This window comes from Betta splendens, chromosome 4 (assembly GCF_900634795.4).
Source record: "Betta splendens chromosome 4, fBetSpl5.4, whole genome shotgun sequence".
NCBI lineage: Eukaryota > Metazoa > Chordata > Actinopteri > Anabantiformes > Osphronemidae > Betta > Betta splendens.
In genome coordinates this window covers 3402066-3426559 of record NC_040884.2, presented here as the reverse complement: position 1 = coordinate 3426559, position 24494 = coordinate 3402066, and the positions used below count along the sequence as shown (strand labels likewise).

Sequence of the window (24494 nt, the reverse complement as noted above, 5' to 3'; positions counted from 1 at the left end):
TGCAGCTTCAGGGGAGAAAACACATTTATTTAGCACAAGTTTCCCCCGTCTCAGGAGCGCTCTTGTTCAAATCTAGGAAGAGATTCAGTGACACAAAGTAAAGCGCCAAACAATTGGCAGAAGAAGCTGTTTGCCGGTTGGAGACAGTCGCCTCAGCCTGTTCTGGGGAGCTCTTCATCTACTGCAGCCGCGGATAATTATGGTCCCGATAAGCTACGTCCAAGGATCTGCATCGGCTGCGACGGGAAGTAACTGTTTATTTGAGGACCGCTGTTCTGGGAACAGTTAAGCGGCGGCTGTGTGCGCACGGATCGCGCGGCTCCTCGAAAAGGCCCCTGTTTGCCGACACAAACAAACGGAGCGGTAAACAGGGCTGTGTCCTTTGGTCAGAGCCCGGAGAGCTCACCCAAATAACTTTGCAGTTTACTCAGTGAATTCATGGAAACGGCAACTGTGATCCGCGCTCCGAGCTCCTCTCCTGCAGCGGCCGTCGTTGGCAGCGACCCCAAAATCTGATTGGCTGCTCCTGTTGCTACCGCTGCCAGAGAGAGACGCTAGGTGAGACTCGTGGATTAGGGGGGAGAGGAGAATTTAGCAAATTTAGTGAGAAGTAAATCCTGAGTTTTATAAGAATGTAGAAATCGAGAGAATGTTTGTTGAGTGACCCTGTTTTCTTTCTGATTTTATTAAGCAGCACATCTTGTGCCAGAAGGAAGCGATTCTCGGAGCCAAATGAAGATTCCGAAGCTCTTCAGGCAGATAACACTCGAGCTGAGTGCTTTTTTTTTCCGTTGGCAGTTTGGTGATCTTTTACAAGTCGCGGCTCATTCTCTGCTGACTTCAAAACTAACTTTATATTTTTCCGTAGAAAAGCGTTTGCAGGTTGACAGACTACACTAACAACGGAAGGACGAGGAACAGACAAGTCCCTCAATCTTCTGCAGCCATTAGGCTCCACTCTCCTGTCAGCATTAATCAAAGACTGATGCATTAAGGTAAATGGAGGCGAGGAGGGAGTGAGGAGTGGTTAACTTGCAGTTAGTGAGTAAAAGCACGTGGGAAGGAACTGATTATCCTGCCAAAAATAAAAAGTATCACATAGTGCAGAAAAATAGCAAAGCTTCCAGTGGAGGCCGTGGTGCTGCAGAATAGAATACGCAGAAGCTTTAATCAGGTGACGTTCTTATCGCTGGAAGAAATGAGAGGAACAGAGCAAAGAGCAGCAGATCGGCTCCACTGATGGCACATAAACAAAACTCCCAGGCCCTAATAAATGCAGCATGTACAGCACTTATACTGTAAAAGACTTGCAGTTCTACAATTTAATTAAAACAATAAAATGCTTTGCAAACTCACTGTTGAAGAAGTACAGTAAAAAAGTTGAGCTGAATCAGAACACCTCAGTCTTAAAACAGTGACTACACTAAACTGAGCCTCGGAGCCTTAACGGCAGATTGGCGCAGATAAAACACACGCGCACTCAAAACAGGCTGTTCCTCTTCGCGCTCCTGCTTGGATTGTTCACTATCTGAACTCCATCAGCCTTGACAAAAGCTTCATTTAGAGGCGTGCATGTATCCAGGCTCCCTGGGCAGCGCAGATAAACCAGCGGCGTGAAGGAAAATCCATCTCCTCCTCCGTCACTTGGAGAATTATTACCAAACACTGTAGCATGACGATGATGTCGTCTTCTCATATTTCCCCAAACGTCAGCGTTCACGTCGTCCAACCAGGACACCAGCAGAAATAAGTAAAGGCCGCTTGTCTCCCGTTTCCCTTTCACTCTTAAACTGATCTGACTTATTGTTTTACAGTTTACGATCACTGATGAATTTTCCGTGACGCGGGCAGAGCCAGACAACGCGCGAGACCGAGTCGACTTCCATCCTGTTTTTTTCTAATTGATGTGTTAACACAATTAATTAAAACACGAGCGGCCTCCGTGGGGATCCGCAGATTAATTTCTAACGCAGACAGATGTCCGACTTAAAGGAGAAAATTGACCAAATGCAAATCTAACGATGGCTTTTCTATGCATAGCAATGAGACCATCTGCAACGAGGACCCAGCGGAGCGGAGCGCGCGTGCACGGGGCGGCGCTGCTTCAGAAACCCGAAACGCCGACACAAAAAGCCCGTTCTCTTCTCTACTTCATGCACCTCCTGGGACACTTTGGCGTAAACATACATGTTCATCTAAATAATCAGATATGTAAATAGCATAAATCAGATGGCGGCGGCGTTATTAATGTGCCATAATGGAGGACGAGATAATTGTGCTGACTGCAGTAACTAACAGCTGCTTTTAATGGAACATTTAATTGCACTTAAACGCTTTTCTGGAATAAGCAGTTTGTAGAGCTCACGCGTGATTATACGGCGCTTGTTTATCTCATCGCTGTGATTTCACTGTGCCCTCTACACTTCCCTTTTGATAGCTCCTAAATGCTCCTTTAGAAAACATGGAGCCTGAGATGATTAACTTTAGAAAAGCTCTGAAACCTTTCATGTAGCGCGTGAGCGATCTCCTGGGTCACGTGTGTCGTCCCACAAAGGTCTGGTTCAGTATCGACTCAAACGGTGTTTTTGTTCTCAATTTATTTGTCTCCTCTGTGCACAGACTCCTTGAACCAGTTTAATAGTCTGGCAAGTGGAACATGAACAGAAAAACAAGCGCACTTCTTCTGATATTGTCTGTTATGAGCTGCGGTCCACGCGGATACAGAGAGATATTGAAGAAGACGAGGTGGAACCCAGGAAGTGGTCAGAGCGACCACCACTGTGCTGCATTCTGGGCTCTGGGGACTCTCCCTGAGGGAATGCGACTCTCCTTCCTGTGCATTTTGCAGCATTTACTGCTCTGATCACAGGGTGGAAATCCGTTCCCTCGGACGCTCCCGCCTCGCGTACGGACACATCTGCATTTGTAAAGTCAAGCAGCGAGCGAACGCTCCCCCGTGAGCCTGGAGGCATCTTTTGTAGCAGGAGGTTTGGAGCAGGTGAGGACCAGTGCTCCCACTGGAAAGCAGCAGGGCTCCCAGTGCACGTGGAACCAGGCAAACAGGGCGTCATTGATTGAGAAGCTCTACAGTTTGTAAACAGAATTACAGGGTGGGTATTAAAACGTGTACGAAGCCGGGCTCATTGTGGCCAGTTTGTGGATGGATGAGAGCCTCTGGCTTCGCGGTGCGAGGTCTCAGCAGGGCAGAGCAGCACTTAGCCTGTTAACATGGGCCACTGATACAGATGGCTCTGAGGCACATTCATTATTTAAAAATGCACGGCTCTAATATTATTATAAAACCAGTTAGGCGAGAGCATTCCACTGATGAAGATTCATCTCTGCTGCAAATCCCCCGTATGAATAATTCCACCAAACTGCATAAAATGTCACTTACTGAGCTCGTGTTGTCAGACGTCTGAGCAACAATGGACTTTAAATGGCTGCACTTTCTGCTCGCCGGAAAAAAGTACAAAATACTGTAGCATTAATGTTTCATGGAAATCATCGCTCATTTCAAAATTGCCTCGTTCGCCGCACCTTCAAGAACCGTCGTTTGCTTAATCACCACGGGAGAGTGGATGTGCAAATCCACATTTGCATCTGAGATACATTTCTGCCTGTTTATTCAGTCTTTGAGGATTTCAATGCATGTTTAAAGACCACTTTGTTGCACTGGCTTACGCTGTAATGTCAACCGGCGAGGGATAAGCTCACACAGCAAGCAAGGAAAAAGGGCGAAGCGGGAGAAAATAGCATCAGAATGAGATTATTGTGTGCCCTCGAAAAAACACTCGGAGCCACGGGGGAGCAGAGGAATCTGTGGTAGAAAGTGGAATTTAATACAGATGTGGTGCGATGCGAAGGCGGCGCTTCGCTGGGTCCTACAGGCACAAGTCGCCTGTCGGAGGGCGCGTGTGTGACTCATTAAGGTGCTTTTGTTTGTTCGTTGCATATTTATCTGGACTCAAATCATTAAAGACTGCGTCACCCACAAGGTTAAGGCGGTCATTGTCCTTTTCTAAATATTAAAAAAAATGTCTGGAAACACATTATTTGTCGGCGCCGGTGATACCAGAGGACAAAGCAGTTGTTTTTGAGGTTTTGTTTGCTTTATCGTGTCATCAGAACTGGCCCAAACCCAGGGAGCCGCGTCTCGGCGGCCATTCCTCAGCAGCCGTTATCTGATTCCTGAAGCCTGACACTTGTGTTTTCTGCTGCTCTGACAAATGAAGCGTAAGCGCCGCGTGACTGACTGAACGCTCAGGACTCACGCCACGCTGGGTCAGACATTCCTTATCACTTCTGCTCCCAGTCCATGATATTCTCCCCCCAACTTTGCTTTAACGAATCTGCGATGCGACCGTGCGCCGAGTGCAAATCAAAGGAAAGTGCATTGATTGATGCACAATTTCCTGTTTACCTGCTGCTGCTGCTGGACCCCGAGCTGAGGGCTGTCTGCCCTCGTCTCATCCCTGCTGTTCTGTCACATAAAATATCGTGGCCCGCTGCAAACCAGTGTTGTGACACTCATTAGTGTCTTTCATTTTAGAGGAGTTGATATGTTGCGTCATGTTACAGCGGATCCTTTTATTTTCCATCTAACGCTCGTCCTCTCTTCAAACCAGGGGCCGGTGCTCTTCTGTTTTAGCATTAGTCTTCATTGGGGTTGCAGCATGTTTGGAATTAAAGGCCGCCGCATCTGTGAATACTTTACATCACTCACCTGAACATCATCTCCCAAACAGACCCCGGGGGCCGTTTTCTCTATTCGTCTCAATCACAGAGGTTCTTAGCAGCACTTTGCTTCGGTGGCGGCTGCCAAATCAGCTCAACGTCGTCTCGAAATTCACTTTAGAAAATGTCCACTTTGGACAGTGGGGCATCGTTAAGGACAAGCCAGTGAGCGATGGCCTGCAACTCAGAACCAGGCGCGAGATTCAGGAGATGCTGAAGACTGGAGCGGTTCAAATGAAAGCAAATCCTCTTTTTCACTGTTGTGTCATTTAGAGTTTGCTGCAGAGTCCAGCACCTCATTATTATTGACACACTTTGTCAGACTCCATGTGTCTGTGAGTGGAGCAGCCAGTGAGAACGACGGTGGAGGCAGAAAGTGAGGATGGGGCCGAGGACGCAGGCGGGGCCTCAGACAGGTGATTTTATCCTCAGGTTGCAGATATTAGCTACAATCCCTGACGTTAAGCTGTTGTTTACCACGAGCAAATGTACGCACAATAAAAGCACACGAGGCAACAGATTCCGCAGAGAGCGCAGAGAATTCCGCCTGTGAAGGGCAAAGTCAGCCCATTCAATTCATTCTGCTTGATAACAACTGACAGGATGATGAACGAACACACCCCAAAGGTATAAAGCGGTAAAATATGCAGGCTGATATTTACATCATAAGCATATCTGGGTGCTGTTGAGTGTACCAGCTTGTGACTACACACATGAAAGGGTGGGGGGGGGTGAGGGGGGGTGAGGGAGGCGCGGACAACGCTCGCCGCGTCGCCACACTCGTGTCCAGCTTTTGTAAAATTGAATATTTGACTGAACGGAAACGTGTGTCGAGTCGTGGCTCATCAACACAATGAAATTGTGCGTTTGTGGCGACACAAGATGGAGGCGCTGCGTGAATTGGCCTCACCGCTCAGTAACAAGAGGTCACCTGGTTTTCCGGCTGAAACGTCAGCAGAGGCCGCACAATGTTCTCACTTCGGAGAGTTTGTTCATTATAAAATACCAGAAGGGAAGTAGCCGATCGGCTCACGTCCTAAAAGTGCGCTTTAATAATTGCAGCATGATGATGTTCTGCCGTTTGAAAGGCCAGCGCGCTCTTCTAATGGCTCATAAACAGCATACAGTAATTGGGAGCAGGCTGAAGTACTTGGCATATACTGACCACTTCCTTTTTTCCCCAGCGCTTAAGCCCAGAGGGGTTCCGAGCAGCATTATTATCTCAGAAACACAAGCACATAAACAGTGATTCGGGTCCGCGTGGACTCGCAGTCCGTTAATCAGAGCGAACGCGTTTTTAGCCAAACCTCAGCAGCTTCTCACAGAGCTGGAACACAGCGCACACGGCCAAGTCTTGGTAAAGATCCCGTGATATTCTCTCATCGACTTGTTGTTTTCACCAGTATACTGTATTTCCCCTGGCATCATGTAGGTCAGAAACCCAGGAGCGATTCCTGGAGCGGTTGGAAGCAGAAACATGGCGGATGAAAAGTCCAAATCAACAAGGAGCCGCAGAATCAGAGGAACACAGGACTGTGATGAGGAGGTAAACAGCTCCCATCAAAGGGAGCTGTACCTGCTGATTGGAGGGTCTCGTCAAAGCCTCTCACACTGTCAGGGCTCAGGTAATTGTTTAGCGAGGGGCTAATGGCTAAATACAATTACTGCCTGTGTCTTGCAACAATCATTTCATTGGAGCCAGCGTCAGTAGAACGGCTGCAATCAGGCGGCGCCTCGTTGGTGCCGCTGCGGCGAGTGAGGGCTGTACCTTGATGGCGGTGGAGGCGATCTGGATGTGGTGCAGCTTGTGCAGCGTGCTCTCCCTGTCGATGAAGTAGGAGGCGGCCAGCTGGTGCAGCGCCTCCAGGGTCACGGCTGTGCCGTTGGACTCGGCTTCGCTGCTGCGACTCAACTTCCGCTTGTCCACGAAGATCATTAGGGACTCCTCCCCTGCGAACGCGCACACGGAGACACACACTTCATTAATGGCCCGTCCCCTGTGCTGCTTTTAGAACAAATGCAAACGGGGCCAACGGTTTCTGAACGCAGACTATCGACACATGCAGGAAGCAGCAAAGATCGATGGGAAAATCTGTTATAACGACTTTAGATTTATGAGGAGTTTAATTGAAATGCTAACATGATTTCCTTTGGGTTTAGACGAAAGTCAACCCTTGTCATCTGTCAAACACATTTAAGGCCTGTTCCCCCTCTACTACATTACTTAAGAGTTTTGCTACATATAATAATATACCGTCACATGTTAGTGTACTTCCTACAATCATTTTATGAGTAATGATTAAACACAAAGGGTCCAGGCTTTAATTAGAAATGCTGCTGTTTACTGTAAACTCTGTGTCTCATCTATTTTAAATACTGTTAGCATCATCATGGCGTTGGGTTTATGCACAGGAGACCAGAGATAAAAGGAGCCGCAGATGAAGCTGTGAGGGGATGGAGCAGCGGTTACCGTGGGAGACGGCATCTTTGCTGCCTGTTCCTGTGTTGTGGCCAGTTTACACCTACTGTTCTACAGAATCGCTGGATTCCTGTCAAACACCAGAGACAAAGGCTTTCGAATGCGCCAACATGAGCTCAACAACCACAAGTCGTCGCAGCGCGGCTAAGACTGAGTCACTGCAATGCAAAGAAGCTGCAGCACTTTGTGTTTGTCTAGCAGGCGGATCAGTCCACGGATGGAGCAAACAAAATATAAAGGTTCCTGCGTCATGTTTGTTTAACCAAACAACTGTGGGAACAGAAGCAGCTTCATTTAAAAACCAAATGAGGGAAGACTTTTTTTCCTATTTGGGATTTTTACCACATGCCACATGAGTTGGTTGCAATTATTATGAGAAACGTCCCATTTTAGGGCTGTTCTTTTCAGCCGCCTACTGTTTGACTGTGATGTTACAGTGGATGGTGGAGGTTCAAAGCTGAAAGAGGCAAACAGAGCTTTTGACACAACTACTCACAATAGTTTTATTTTGTTGCACCAACCCCTAAATATAGACGCTGGGTCCTCATTATGAAAGTCTTTGTACTCTTGCAACACTTTCTCTCAGCAAACAATTGGTCAAAAACAGCTACGAGTCCATATGTTCCATATGTTCCTTACCTCCGAGCGTCGCAGAAAGCAGGAAGTGGGTCCCGTATTTCCTAATAACGCTGTCAGTGATGGCGCGGAGACTGGGCCTCCTGCCCAGCTGCCTAATGGTCTGGAGGAAGTCCGGGTCCAGCGGCAGAGAGAAGCCATTGTTCTCCTGCCTCTCCAGGGCCAAGCTGTTCACCTTCCAGCGGCCGAACTCCCTGCGGTGCGACACAAAACACGTCCAGCGTGAGCGCGGAGCACACAATGCAGCGGTGAAGCGCAGCGTGAGGGGAAACGCAGGACGGCTCCGCTTTGACCTTGCTCACAATCAGAACTGAACGGACCCGGAGACGTTCTGAGGCTCGGAACGAATTTCCCGGCACGAAGAAAGGACTAAATCTATGAGGGCTGAACGCTTGTTTGCTGCTTCCTGAAAAGCAGGAAAATAAGGCCCATAGTTGTGATTTTCAAGTGGACAGGACACAGCCCGACCCGCGCAACGAGCCTCATCTCCAGATCTGTTCCGCGGCAGGCGGAAAACGCGACGTCTGCACAACCTCTAAGTGAATCTCATGTGCCGCTCTTTAGAAGATGAATAGTCTCACGCTGCCTTCACCTCTGGCTTGAAGAATCGCTTCGCACCACAGTAGAAAACATTGTGTTTCTCCGTTTTAAATAATAGTGCAATCGTTCCCATCTGGAGCTGCTTTTTGGAGGCGGTGCTGTCGGACGGCGCCGTGCTGCGTTCAGGGCCTGGTTTTGGAAGGATCGGGCTGCGTCTCAAGCCGTTTGATATTCAGCCTGGCCTTGGAGCACATCAGCCGCCTTTATCTGCGAGTGCAGGCTGAGTGCTGCTGCTTGATGCATAGATTAACGCCATTTAAATACAGCTGGCAATAAACAGGATTCTGACCCAACCTCGCAGGAGAGAGATGGTTCCGTCGCTGCTGGCGCCGTGTTTTATGGGGAAGTAAGAAAACATGAGAGAGAAGAGCCTTTTGTTTCCAAGTGTTTGCTTAAAGCTGCGCTCGGTTTAGAGTGCGAAATGTGAAGAAATGCACCCGCATATATCAAAGAATGACAGAATGTATAGAGCATCACTTCCTGCAGCATGAGCTGCTGTGGTTTACTGTACAGACAGGGGGCAAGAGAAGAATGTTAAAGTTACACAATGTGAAACACAGTAACACACATAAGACACCTAAAGAATGCAACAATGCATAAAGATGAGAAAAACAAAAAATGATTTTGTGTATATTGTGTTATAGTTTTCTGCTTCCTGAAGCATTTTTATTATTATTGCCGTAATCCAATCAAGCACTGATGCAGTCTGGACATCCAGCTTGGCCTGACCGCCCGACGCCTCTTCCTCCTACTCCTCCTCACCATCTGTATTTTGTGAAATACAGGAATAAAATCCTCCACCAAGATCGCTGCGCCTGCATTCGCGATTAAAGACCGTGGCCCCCTGGTGGAGCGAGGTCATTATTCACAGATCCAGTGATTTAGGTCCAGCTGGGAGGAGTTAACGTTGTTTTCCTCCATTTTCATTCCCAGTAATTACCAGACATTTGTATATTATTATGAGATAACAGCCGCGCCGTCTGTTGCAGCTCGCGCCGCCGCCGCCGCGGTTCCGACCTGCAGACCTCCGGCCTGACGCTCTACGGCAGCGTGTCAGACACAGCTCACAGTGAAGGGAACGGAGAGCAACACAACGCTGGGAACAACTGGAACGTGTGCGTCGCACAACACGCTCTTTGTGCCTCTGTGCGATGACTCCTCACAGCTCCGGACGGCAAGATGCTCCGCTGCTGGAATAAATCACCATCAAAGGGAGGGAAGCGGATCATCGCAGACCGGCCAAGTCACTCACTCGACTCCAACCTAAGTGAACATGATTTCACCTGCTGAAGAGGCGGATGAGAAGGAATCTGCACGTCAAACAACTACGGAAGGATTACGGTCTAATACCTTCAGCTGAAGCTGCAGTAGCAGATCAGACTTTTGCCTCATATCCATCTTTTAAAGCTAGAGTCTCCCGACCAATAACAATAATGTACAATGACGTTCAAGGACAAAGGGAAGTCCACAGTTTGAAATGCTGCAGCCTCATAGCTGTTCGACAGCACAGTATTAAAAAACATCCACACGCACCGTTTTCAGGAAGTCCTGTGTCTCTGCTTCCTCACGCAAAGACACATCCCCACACACACGCATTCACACACCCTGCAGCTGGGAACATCTAAACAAAGCTGCCCTTGCTGCAACAACTTTGCTATCGCCCGGAATATCGCAGGGCCCCTGCGGACGCAGGCCTGCTGCCAATCAATTTCCCACCAATAACAATGACCCCCCGAGAAAAATAAAAACGCGAAAACAGCTCATTAAGACCTGTTTCATGTCGGTGTTCCTCCATAACGAGCGGCCATTAGTGTTTCTCTCCATCCGCTGGGGCCGGCTGAAAACGGAGCGATGGAGAGAGAGCGAGGGGAGCTTAGCGTGATAGACACGCTGCCGCACTCTGGCGCTCGCTGATGGACGTTCATGAATGGAGCCGAGCGAAGCTGGGGAAAACAGATCTGAGGCCGTACAGTGGATTTCAGCCCCAACTCACCACGGACGAACACAAAACGGAATATGTGGCGTTTGGTTAGGGACTGGGGGATGGTCAACCCTCAGCGCTAGTCGGTGGGACGGCCGGCGAGACAAGCACACACACACACACACACACACACACACACACACACACACACACACACACACACACACACACACACACACACACACACACACACACACACACACACACAGATGGCAGGCTCACATCACCTGCAGGTATGCAGCAGCAGCACTACCTGTCATCCCCACCCTCCCTCTGAGCGCCTGAAAGTGAGGAAGTGCAGGAGCCACAGGGTGTGTGATCATGAAAAAAGGGGGGGGCTCCACTACAGCCCAGATGTCTCTGATCCATCACATCACCATACAGTCAACCTGAGGGCAACATAACAAATCAGGGAATGAGGCCTGGAAATAACCTGATGATGCGGTTGAAACGCACCGGTGAACGTGCAGATTGTGTGTGTCAGGGTGCAGACGAGAGGAGCGTCTGCAGCTCCAACGCGTTACAGGATCCACTGCTGTCAGAAAAAGAAACGGGAACCGCTTTTGTTATTGTCTCTAAACAAGCAAACTCCCCATTTTGTTTTTTATCAGACATTTTCATTTCACTGGACTGTGAATAAACTTAAATATTACAGTTGTGTGCCATTTGCACTAATGTTACTCTGGATGTGATTATTCTCCTTTATAAGATGAAATCCTGACCCCTGTGTCATGAAGAGCCTGTGGGCTGAGTGCTTCATCGCAGTGTCTATCAAACCTTGGGTGAAATACATTTTGAATTAATTTTGATACGATTTAAATGACAATAAGTGCTTTACTGTAGTGTAGGGTCCAAACAGAAGCAGATGCAGAAAAAGTAACCTATAAAGTATGTCCTCATTAGCCAGTTTGAAATCAAGAACTTTTGAAATATGATCATCTTAAATTTTAAAATTTGCTAAAAATCTTTGGACCAAAAGAGAAAATGGGAGTGAAATTTCCCCAACTTGCTTTTGCAGTTACCACTATAAAGACTTTTCCTGCATCTCTCAGAGCGGTGTTGTTTTATGCAAATGCAGTGTAATGACTAAACAGCAGTTAGGTCCACATCACTGCTCGACACATCAAAACACAGGATTCCAACTGCGGTTCATGAGGCAAAGACACAATATTTACACACCGAGGATCCTTTAGGAAGCACAGTTGGTTCGAACTGGTGCACATTTGCTGTATTTGCTTCATTTCTTTTTTCTTAATAGATTTTCCTTTACATTTTCTTATTCTTGTCATTGTCTTACCTCATCTAAATAATCACATACAGTAGGAGGCCCATGTCTAGTTGCAGATAGACAACATAGACCCTGAAAAACAACGTTTTGCTTTCCTTAGTGAGACCTGAGTAAGAGCACATTGTTGTGTTTTGTAGCTGGGTTACCCCAGATACCAAAATAACCTACTGTGCAAAACAGTTGGTTGATCTAGACTCAAAGTTATTTCAAGGACCTCCCCAAAGAGAATTGTGCAAAATGAGGGAAAAGTCCTTCATGCAAGATAAACCAAATCACATTTATTTGGAAGACCTTGCAAGAAAATTACAACCTCTCGCGTTACAGAGTTTCTTGCTGCAGTTTGCTGAATTCCTCCACTTGGTTTAATCTGACGTGACACTGATCCTTCTCAGTACACATTAGACATTAGCTAGAAATTAAAGAGTTACAAAGAAACGGCTTTCGATGGAAAACAATTTCCTGAAAGGCACCTTCATATTTTGTTAATTGAGCTACTGACGATGGAGTCTCTCTAAGAGGAGAGGTGGGAAGTCGGATGAGGGTGGGGGTGTAATGACGAGACAAAAAGATGGAGAGGCTCGTCTTTTACTCATCCACCCACCGTGGAGACAAACAAGGGAAGAAAGCGGGATCAAGACGAGGAAAGGGAGTGTAATGATGTAGTTAATAGCTGCTGCTTGTGAACGCTTCATGAAATTGCTACCGACAGTCTTTCCAACAACATCAAACAAACATCAGACCATTAATTTGTGAAAATCCTATTAAACCTCTTGAGAGGTCCTATAAACAAGGCAGCATACTGTTTCCTGCTTATTTTGCCTTTTCATGCCTTTGATGCTGCTGAGTGTTACTCAAGTACACAATTCAAACACTTGATTACCTGAAAACAACACAACAGCAGTCATTATAAAACTCCTGTGGAGGATCAGGATGAATTGCCCTGAGGATGCAACAGGATGCAAAAAAACAACCTAGACCTACATGAAGGATGGAAGGTTTCAACGTTAGCCTCACCGACTCAGTGAGTGAGAAATAGTAGCCCATTAACTTCATAAAGCACTTGGGTCTGACTCACTACTGTACATTTTCCTTCTTTCCCCGATTTAATGGGAATCAAAGGTTTCCAGCTTTGAAAAAACAGTTTGAAACTGACATGACGAGTCTTTAAAGAGGAATAATTCCCTGCTAGTACACACTAGTACACCTTAGTAAAAATATGACAAAATAAACATACAACCTGCAGCCAGGAATCTTAAAATAAGCCATTTTAAATAAATGAGGCCTTATTTAATAGGAGGCGATGACTCAGTGGTATATTCTTGAAGAGAAATCCAAAGATTGAAAGCAGGGTGCCTAAAGGCAGTTAAATGGGCAGAAGGTATGAAAAGAATTGAGTGTGGAAGGTTGAAGATGAAGGGAAGGAGTTCATAATCGTAAGGGCTCTGACAAGTAAGAGGCGAGGTTATGAAAGGCTTTGAAGCTGAGGGGGAGAATCAATACGATGCTAGATGGGGAGCCAGCGAGGCTGCGAAGAAGTGGATGACATGCACATATTCTGTTTGGATATAATCACAGCTTAAGAGGGAACCAGAGAGAACTATCGCCATTATTTACCGGAAGTGAATGTGTGGATGAAAAGCAGCAAGAACTGACACAGTGAACCACAAAGACGACCATTCTAATATCAGGTTATTCTGGATTTACTAGTTATAGAAATAAAGTTGTGTGCCATCTATGTAAAACTTTACATCTCTATGTAAAAGTTTAATGTTAATGAATACAGAAACTGTGTGTTGCAAATCCTGAGTAGTTTCAGCAGCTAACTGACATGGAGGTGGTGTTTGCATCAGCTGATTGGAATCTTCTGCTTAATTCACCATCATTAGGTGACTAGCTAAGATGACTAGCATCATCATATTTGCGCAGGCACTCGCTCATTTTACTAATTACTCGGCTGATAAACTCATGCGAACGCTCTGATCTGCTGTTTGGAAGTCGGCTGTGGCAGAGGAATAATCCTCGATGCTCAGAATCTTTGCGAGCAGCTGAGCCACGGATGCCAAATTGAAAAGAGTTTTTAGTGGTAACTTCCTCCATGTAAATGTCTTTGCTTGGATTTATTTCCCTTGTTTTTACTATATTTCATTTTGAATTCATCCTTTCTATAAAATGTACAATAGGACACTGTGCTTTGTTTTCATTTGCCTTTTAGAGAAGATTAAACAACTTCTGCTGCCAAAAAAAAAAAGAATAAAAATCCTCAGCTTGATTATTTAAATTAGAATCAAGGTAATTTGATAATAAAGTGCTGCATAGTTTGGAAGCAAAAGCAGCTAAAATGTTGTGAGACTGATTTTTGATAAATTTTCTTTTTGCATTATAATTTGTGTCACGGCACTTCTCTTGGAAGGCAAAAGAGAGAGAGCGAGAGAGAATGATTTGCAGGAGTGGGGGGTGGTGCAGGGTTGGGGGCGTCTGACATGACTGTTGAGCCCCGTGCGTGCTGCAATTTGTCATAACACCGTTGGCAGGAGACTTCTTTTCACACGCGACGAGGAACGCCTGGAATCGCATTGTGCACATAATGAGGCGTGCACCGAGTCTTAATGTGTGCTGCGCAAAGACACTCATAAATACCCACACAAACAAGTGCAGGAGTCATCAGTTATGCTAAATCCTGCTCCTCGTGTAACGTCGCTTCCTGTTAATGACGTCCCTGCACACAATGCGTGACCACACATGAGCACATCAGCGTGTTTTAATCACACACAGCTGCTGAATTCTACAGCCAGTAGGTGTTCAGCATAACAGCTATGACTAATTGATGCAGAACTTCCTACCTGGATGTTATTATCATCGTTATTATTATTATTTTTATTAGTATATTGTACATGCATTGGAATGTTACTTTGAGAAAAGTGTTCTGAAACAGGTCTCAGACACTAAACAACTCCACACCACCGTCAAATCAACGAGACTTCATGGCAGTTTGAACCATTACTGGACTATTATCGCCTGTTGTGCTTTTGACTTCTTGACAAAGGTCCAGACGTTTCATGTAACTATAATCATACAGTTAAACCCATTTACCCCACGTGAGATGTGATTTGCTTGGATGGCGCTTGATTCCGCATTAATTCCTGCCACCTGCTTTAATTTAGCGGAAGCACAAGGACGTGTATTTATTTATCTCCGGCTGCGTTTACAGTGTGAGGCACCACTGCAGATGCTTTATGATATAATAAGCGCGCTGAGCGTGCGCTGACCTTTTGGAGACATAGCAGCACATGGCGTGCCAGCTCCGGCCCGATGATCGTAACTCAGGCTACTCTTACCAAGAACGCGTGGAGTTTCTCTTTCATAAAAGCGGCTTCCATGAACCTGATAACTCCCACATCACACAATTGTCACAAGCCATAAGTTGTGTGGGGGATGAAGTCAAGTCCTCGTCGCTGCCATTGCTGCCGGTGGTCGGGAGGAGGAGGCTGCGTCTCTGTCCGTCGGACACAGTCGACCTCTGAACACTGCGCTATGGAGCCTTTGTCTATCGCTGCTCTCACTGAACAGGCTGCGTAGAGCAACATAGCAACAGTAGTAAACTGAAGTTTTGTGCAAAAGGTGTCTTGATCTACTTCTTGGCTCTTTCCAGGCCTTTATATTAAAAAAATGTCATTACAAACATAATTTCCATGCACCATTAAACTGATCATAAACAAACAGGATCACTGCTTAGAGGATCAACAGACCCTGTCTGCAAATGCATTTTATATTATGTAGCACTAGGTCAAAACTGATTTAGTGCAGACTCAAAGGGAAAGTGTTGGAATGTGTTCTGAAAAACACAACCTGACATTAATAAACAGAGGCATGAAGCAGTTGCGTCCAGCGGCCGGTGTGTTATTGTAATCGTAATCATTTATATTTGAAACTTTAAAAAAAGTTTCACAGTTTAGGAGACGGGAGGTTGAACCCAGAGATGAGGTTTCACAGCCCCTTCTTAACAAAGACAAACATACAGCATCTGATTTAAGGCAAAGAAGAGTGAAAACATGTTGGTTTTCATCCAATGCGCTGCTTAAAGCCATCGCGTCACGAGCACCTGCGTCTTGTATCGTTTCATCACATGTCGCCAGCAAAGAGCTTTCACAGACGTCCAGCAGCATCCAGCAAACAACAAGTTGGTTTTACCTCTAAGGGGATCCAACCGAAGACTAAGTGCTTTCAACCAGGTCCTGGTTTTACAAATCCAGCACCCGGTCGCTAATAGAAACTTTAACATGATAATGAATGCGCCTGAAGTTCTTATCAGAAGTAATTAATCAACTAACCACCAGCTATTGATGAGCTCTGTAATAACATCACACATTCAATCTGAACAACCCTGGATCTAGTTTCACTTAACAGACAGTAGTTAGATTACATTTCCTATCAACCAACTATTGCCTGACTCTGATCACTGATGAATCTGGATGTGTGACATGTTGTTATCATATATGCTGTATGCTTGTCCTCTTATGAAACATGCCCCGCCCACTGAGTAGTCGCAGGCTCTACCGCCACGCTTCGCATTCTGTCAGTGGCCATTCTTTCATCTGTTATTTAGTTTCATCCAAGCTGAGCCGGGTTCTGTTGGAGGTTTAGTCCTGTTAAAGGTGGAGTCTTCTCCCTGATGGAGCCCAGTGAGCACCTAAGACGTGTGGGCATTGATGGTGCTACTGTATGTACTTGTACAATGATTTGCTTACTAATAAAGCACATGACTCTCTTCCTGTTCATTCCATCCCATAATGCCTTCGATGTGTCCCACTATCCCAAGCATCCAAAACACAGCAGCGCAGACACGAAGATGCCAAACGAAGCACAGCCGTCTCTGCAAACATGGCCGCACACATGCAAAACAACTAGTCCTGAATTACAAGAGGCGCATCTTACATCGGACCAAGTCAGTGGAGAAGCCGGGCCGACGAGAGGAAAAAAATACGGCAGATGAGGCGTGATATAAAAGTTATGGCCCATGAAGAAGAAGAAAGGAGGCGCTGACATTTTGACTAATACGCTCGTGTCTGTGGAAATTGCTCGACTTCACAAAAGGGAAAGAAAGAACCAGATATTCTCACATTTGCTGAATTTAGTTTCAGCGCCGCAAACACCTCAATCTTTAAACACAATGTGCTTCGGTTCAAATGACACACGCTTCACCTCTGATGAGCAAGTAGCACCACACTGGGTTATTGGACCAATTATGGATTGTGCTAATTGCTTTATTGTGCCTTTTTCTGAACCTGAAGGATGAGGAACGGAACAAGCAAAGACCAGATAAAAGCCATAACGCTGCCAGGAAACAGGAGGAATGAATGCATGGAGAGGTGTTTTGAAACCCCCATTATTCCTGACACGAGAGGTGCGTTTGTCTGCAATCACAGCTGGAGTAATATTGTTAAGTGCCTCGATGGCTGTTTTTCACTGCTTCTGAATAGAATTCATTAATTCATCACTCTGATTATTGCATCCAATCACACCTTCAAACCAGAAAAACAAGTCTGCTTGGAGGATTTGCAGTTTGACAGCCACCGTTTTCACAGTTGCTCACATTAAAACCTTGCAGCTGCTGTTTTAAAAAATTGCTTTTAAGACAGTCACGACAGAAAATGGTAATTTGATATTGGATGTATTAAACGCCTGTAGTTTCAATAGTACTTCCTAAAAAAACTATGAATTAAAATGTAAAAAATTGCTCAGAGCTCTGATGCAATGATGAACCAGCAGGGGGGGTGGTGGTCTGGTTCCGCTAACGTTTCCTCCTCTTTAGGACTCCTCCGGCCCCTCCCCCCTCATCCCTGGCTCCCGTTCCACTGCCCCCTCCACGTGAAAGGCCAACGGAGCTCTGGAGAATATTTATGAGCGAGGGAGAGCAATTGGTTTGAGATCATTCGACAAGGGAGAGGGGTAAGTTAGGAGGGCCGGGGGGGAGGAGGGGGAGAAGAGAAATTGTGAAACAGACATTGTGAGCACTGGCAGGAAGAGACAAAGCTGGAGTTTAATATTTCCATTTAACCTGGTGGTTAATTAGAGCAGATTTCTTTTTTGTGCCGGTGTGTGTGTGTGTGTGTGTGTGTGTGTGTGTGTGTGTGTGTGACACTGATAACACTGCTCCTTACGCGCTGAGTTTAAGGTTTGGACTCGGCTTTAGAATCACGTCACTCCGATGCTTCAGTAACAGCTCTTTCACTGAGCCGTAAAGAATCGCCAGCCAAAAGAAGCGTGTTGTTGATCAATGCAGCACTTTCCTGGATTTTTCCAGGTTTCACAATTCGTGAGCCTGTTTTCGTGGGAGAGGAGTGCATCTCGTCAGTGGTCGGCTAACTGGCATCCTCAGCTGCTCAGCGATGGATGACTGCTGCGGGTGCAGAGTATTTAAAGCCTAAACAAGCTGGGTCTTCAGACCTGAGAAAAGCAGACAAGGTTGGAATATTCCTGCGCTCAGTGATCTTTTCGCTTTACTCGGGTTTATGCTCACATCAGACAAGTGAAAAGGACACTGGAGCTTAAGGGGGAAGGGTTATGGACCTGTCAAGCTGACGTTTCTGGATATTTACTGACAGAGGTCAGGCCAAGTCATCCTGTAGCTAAGAATCCTCCAATGGCTCCGAAGCGTCTTAAAATGGGAGCGGTCGGTGTGGACGTGTGAGTAAATGCATGCAGAGAAGCCATGTGTGGGGCGATAAACGGGCAGAGAGAGAGAGCGGGTGTGAGTAGAGACATCCTGAGAGGCAGGAAGAAGAGGCCAACGAGGAGCAGGCGGCGGAGGAGCTGATGGATGTGAGGAAGCCAGCAGCGCTACATTCTCTATCTGTGCCCGGCATTGTCGCCCCTGTCAGCGGCTAAATGCCAGTGTCAGTCAAGCCCATTCATCTGGCACCAGACCGGCACCGCACGGCAGTAGCATCGCGCCCAGCACACGCTCGTACCGACGCTCGGAGAAGAGTCCTGGGCGGAAACGCGCCCTTCAGATTTCAGTGTGTGAGGTTGGAGAAAAAAATGAGATTCAATCTGTTGATATGACCTCAAGAAAGTCCAACGACACAATGAGCATTTACAGTATATTTATGAATAATAGACAAACAGACCAAGGCTTGAGCTACAATAAATCATGTTCTATATTTATTGTTAACTATAAAACTGAAAGGGAGACACACACACACACACACACTCTAATAAATGAAGATGACATATGTGACCATTATGACACAGTGTGTGTTTACATCTTACTGTATCATCCTGACCTCATGTGACCGTCAACTACTGCAATGAGGCAACTGCCTCACATCTGCACGAGACTCCTTTAATTCCATTTGTTGCATAAAACCGGATGAAAACGATGCTTTCAAACAAACGCTTCTGAGCACACACACACACACACACACACACACACACACACACACACACACACACACACACACACACACACACACCCTGCCTTCCCACTGTCACACATCAAGCGGCTCAGTCAGATATCTGTTATATCCCGCTGCTTTGCCCGAACCCTCCTGCGGTCTCTGCACTTTGAGTTGCCATTGAAGCGCAGCGCTACGTGGGTTCACATCGCGCCCAAACCGTGCGTCTGCTGCCCACAAAAAAGGAGCGCACAGTCGCACCCCAAGAAGCTCAAGCCTGGACAGAATCCACGCAGAGCCTTCATTCGAATGCAAAACTCCAAAGTGCTCATCCTACAGCTTGCCGCCCACTCCATCTGAATTCATTTCATTCTAAAGACAAGTGTTCTCAGCCTCTGCCTGTACTTTAGAACAGAGATTCTGGAGAATCCTCTGTTGCTCCAAGCGAGGCCCCCGGGATACGGCTTTAATTACGTCACAGTTTCAGCAAGCGCTCAGCGTCGTTGCTTTAAGACCACTTTGGCTGCAGACTGAAACAGACTCACGCACCTCGTGTCTCTCACCTGTATATCTTGTACTTGGTGGTGAAACCCTGCTGGTAGCGCTCAGTGAAATCTAAAAACTCCTGGGAGTGGTGAAAGGGACCCTTGTCCGACAGGAGCCAGCCCAGGGGCCCAGAGGAGCCGCTGAAGGCGGCGCCGGCAGGTTCCGCAGCCGCAGCCCCGAACGCCGCGCAGCTCTGGAGCAGGCTTAGTGTCAAGCACTTCCATAGAAACATGAGGGCCGTCAGTCTAACGGAGATGCACGGGCCACTCATGCTGCTTCCCCCGGCCCCGGTGACTCCTCATTCTCCCTGCACTCGCGATGAGCCCCGCTGTGAGGGAGACGAGCAGGAATTAGAGTGAGCACGGGACACAGAGGTTGTAATTGTGGTTTCAGGGGATGAAGATGAAGCGATGGCAGGTTAAATACCAGTGTTTAATTAATTCCGTAATGAAAATGGATTCATAATAATCCAGATAAAATTACTTTTACATTCTTTGTTGTAACAGCTCCATTTTAAAACGTAAAAGGCTTTATTTTCTTTCATACCTTATTCTGTAAGTACTGTGGTCCTGGACTGCTCGGAATCAGTCTCCGCAAATTCCCCTGGTCGGAACGTGAAGTTGGGTTCAGCGCGGCGCGGACGCAGGGCAGCATTAGAAAAGGACTTTGTCGAGAAGGATTTTTTCCCCACAAATGCAACTTGGCCGAAGCAGAGAATGGCCCACAGCCGCCTTCCTTCGCAGCGGAGCGTGTATTTCCTGCGGACAGCCTCCCGGGGTGAGCCGCGGTTATTGTAGGTCCAAAGCAAAGAGAAAGAGCGGCGGCGGGCGCACGCGATGCCTCGAGAGCGCACGGAGTCACAAGAGTCCAGGTGGACGCATTATTCAAGCACGGCGGCGTGCGTGAGACCCAGCGACCGCAAGGCGCGCGACGAGCGTCGGTGGCCGCCGTCCTCTAACTCATTTCTGCTGATGACCGGGGAGACGCGCTCGGGGCGCACGCGGGGCGCGCGGGGAGCTGCCGCTGCTGCCGCTGCTGCCGCTGCTGCTGCTGACGGTGCCTCAGTCTCCGTGCGCACGGAACGCGTGAATGGCACCGGCGCCGCTCTCGCTCTCCCTCCTGTACCATAACGCCGCAATTTAATTTATTCCAGGAGCGAGCGCACTCCCGGTTGGCTGGGACGTAACTGGAGGAAGTGGGAGTAGGGGGTGTTGAGGGGGGCAGGCGGGATGAGGCGATGGCCAGAGGATGCTGATGTGCTGGAGTCTTCATTTACTGAAGTCACCTGCCGTCGAGAATAAAACAGATTAAAGGCACAGCAGAGAGAAAGGGGAGCGGCAGGATGAAAAGACGCCGCTGTGCAGTCGAATCCAATTTAATAAGTTGACTTCCGTCACATTTTCATTTTTCATCTGCCCTTTCAAACGTTTGCAGTGCGACTAAAAGAACTATAGCACGAGAGAAAAATCAAACTTCTTTATCATGAAAACTCCACTTTAGACACCAACAAACACTGGATTTAGGGATATTTAATGGAACTCACATTCCAGGACCGTATTTATTGCAAAGTTATGCCATTATAAAAAATGAAAGAACGCATCCCGAAAATGAGGTTGGGGGTTATTCTACTAATTACTATAGTAATGGTCTGAGATGATGACCATCATCATCATCATCACGGTCATGATCATCGGGAGGAGGAGAGAAAGAACCCCCCCCCCCGCGGTTCCTCTCGTTATCTCTGTCGCCCTCTGCCTCCCTCTCCTTTCTTCCCGCAGAATAATCATCACTTTCACCATCAGCGAACTTAATTAGATCTGCTCCATCCCGCTCCATCCGAGCGCTTGCGCGTCGGACGCGGATCGCGGAGGCGCCGAGCAGCCAAACGGGGAGAGAGAGGGGTCTCAGCTCCTCCACACGTTCAAAAGGAGGTTTTATACGGGGATTGGATTAGAGAAATGAACACCACTGAGTCGGGGGATTCGCTGGCTCCCAAACTCAAAGAGAAGCTCAAATCCCGTGGCGCAGCGACTTGCAGAATTTGGAGTGAAAGAATGAGTTGATTTGTTACGGTTTCATCATCGGGTCTCGGGACCGGGCGCCTTCTTCTTCTGACCCTGCCTCGGAGCCACGGCGACTGGTGAAGGACAGCGGCGTAACGAGGACGGACACTCTGCGCTTCTGGACGCGTCTGCGCGTTTCCTCCTTTCTGCCGCTGCACTGTAGCACTGACCATTTAAAGTTTATATGCAAGCACGGTTTTTCTTTAGGTTCTGAATAAAACATTACTTGCAGTGGAGAGTGTGTCACAGCTCATTGCTTCCACGGATTGACTTTTCCTTTTAGACAGTTTTAGAACACGGCATTCAAGTGTCAGAGCCCCGAAACCCAAATGAGCAGAGTGGAGGCTCGTGCTCAGCGCGCGCTCATCCCCTCAAACGAACCCTCGTTCATTTACACCTGCAGCAGAGACGGACGTGTTTACATGTGCAGCGTGTCTCATTTGAAGCCAGCAGCTGAGCTGTTTATGGGACATAAGGACATGCATGTACGAGCGCGTGGAGCCAAGACGGGGAAAACAAGCGCCTGTCGCTGCAGAGGGCTCATTATAGCTCCAGAATGATGCGGGGAATGTGCAGGTCACAGTGGCTGAGCAATGACCTATAACAAGGAGTCATCCTGCTACTCTTTCTGGATACTGTACCAGGAGATGTGCAGCCTTGGAAACTGCCTTCAGCCAGAGGCTTTAGGCAATTGTGAAACAGGACGCTGGGGCTGTTTACTGTACGTCACAATACACGATACAGAAGACGGAATTCAATCAAATCTTTGTCTGTATATATATGCTCTATATGTTTTTGTTTATTGAAATCCATAATGATGCCACACACCATGGTGGTTCAGTGTTGTTCAAAATCCTCCTCCATCAATACACATACAAAATTGTAGAAAAACATGGAGCAGCTAATAAAGACTTTGCCACTGTGGTACAAACTGCAGGGTCCTCACGGCTCTCCTTTTTTTCACCTGGAGGCAGCGTCGCTGTGTAATGAACAGCGAAAGCCTGGGTTTGAATCAGGGGGCCGTTCTGCGTCTGTGTGGACGTTCCCCACTTCCTCCTGCACCTATAGCTCAGCTGTTACCTCAACACATAAACTAACCAGCCTATGTTCTGGTGGAGATTACTTTTGTCTGATATTGGATTCAGGGCAAACTGGACGTCTTTCTTGTGAGGTCAAAACGAGTCCCTACTCCTCCATCCGAGCGTCTTCACTCTAGAGTTGGAAGGAGACCTCAGATTTATTCTTGGGACAGTTCCACTTCTCACCTGGCCTGAATAGGCCTGTTAAGTGGACAGTGGGAAGAGGGTGTGAGTACTGTAGACGTAATGGCCGTAACTCCTACAAGTCCTGCTGCTCTGGTTAAAGTGGCCGGTAACTGCGGCCGTGCTGGCGGATGTGTGAAGTGGTCTTGAATTTCCTGGGGATGGATGAAAAGGCAGTGTGATAAATCAGAGACAGATTGTTTCCGCGGCCTCCACCTCCGAGGAGGGCGGGGTTTTTAACATGTAGCAGCTGGTGGCGTCAGGGTTAAGGTGAGGGACGCGTGGGCGCATGTAAAGGATGACGTGAAGTGTCCTGCATCCAAGCACACCGTCCTCCACTAAACGGACCGTTGGGAGAATGTGATGCACTGTAGCGCGCCATCTCCCCAGGCTTCACATATTGATGTGACTGACTTCATGTTGTAGTCGATTGACACCCCTCTGCGTCGCATAAAGGGAGGGTCATTACATCAGGCCTGAGGAGCAGACAAAGAGCTCTAATCTGATGCTCTGGGGACCAGAATGGATTAGAAACGGGTGGACATATCAGATAATGAGCTGCATTTGTGTATAAATAGTCAATAACATGATACTAAGGGATAAAGAGCTGAATTAGCATAACGGTTAGCATAAGTATATAATGGACAGAGGATATGAAATAAAAATGGACACGTTAGTTCAACCTGCTTCACATTCACGCCGAACCTCAGCAACCACCAGCCCAGACCTGCATGAATGGATGCAGCAGGGCATCTTAGTGGGTCATCACTCCATCACAGCACAGATAAAAAGAGGCTCACGCTCTGTGTGTGTGTGTGTGTGTGTGTGTGTGTGTGTGTGTGCGTGTGCGCGAGTGTGTGTGTGTGTGTGTGTGCGTGTGCGCGAGTGTGTGTGTATGTGTGTGTGTGCACGTGCACGTGTGTGTGTGTGTGTGTGTGTGTGTGTGTGTGTGTGTGTGTGTGTGTGTGTGAGTGTGTGTGTGTGTGTGCTCGGGTTCCTCCAAGAAGCGTTAAAGCAAACTAGCCCTCTTTTTAATTAGTGGTATCCATCACTAGGAGCCACTGAGCGGCTGCGCTGTCCAGCAGTCATTAAGCAGAGTGAAATAATAACATCCTACAAATGGTTCCGTGTCGACAAACAGCTGGAACACAGACCTCGGACCGGGTCTCATCTCTGTGTGAGTGTGTGTAACCTCGGCGAGCGGCGGCGAGGACGGAGGCAGTCGCATTTACTCAGTGCAGAGACAGATAGTCATTAGGGGAGGTAAACATTCACTTAAGCCTGAGCTGCTCACTGATGCCACTCAAGGGTCTCTGTGAGGAGCGATCAGGGAACGGAGCGAAGCTGAGGGTTTAATTATCCTAAAAGTCTGACAGCCTTTGTCAGTGCTCGGTCGCCGCAGTGCCGCTTTACTTTACTTAACAGGGACAATGATCGAAACGCTTCGTTTGATGCTTCGTGATGTGAGATGAAACAAACACAATATGAGAAAACACAAATGTTCAGCG

The 24494-nt window shown here is 47.4% G+C and overlaps 1 protein-coding gene across 1 annotated transcript in view; it reads right to left on the bottom strand.

Moving 5' to 3' along the window:
* LOC114853735 (BMP/retinoic acid-inducible neural-specific protein 3-like) overlaps positions 1-21070 on the bottom strand; it is a 30970-nt gene extending 9900 nt beyond the window's left edge. The window contains exons 1-4 of the mRNA XM_029147463.3: positions 20208-21070; positions 19679-19989; positions 7856-8046; positions 6506-6687 (exon numbers count right to left, since the gene is read on the bottom strand). Coding sequence (XP_029003296.1) covers positions 6506-6687; positions 7856-8046; positions 19679-19932 — 627 coding nt within the window. The 5' untranslated portion in view covers positions 19933-19989; positions 20208-21070. The remainder of the gene's footprint in view (positions 1-6505; positions 6688-7855; positions 8047-19678; positions 19990-20207) is intronic.
* Positions 21071-24494: the final 3424 nt, after the last annotated feature.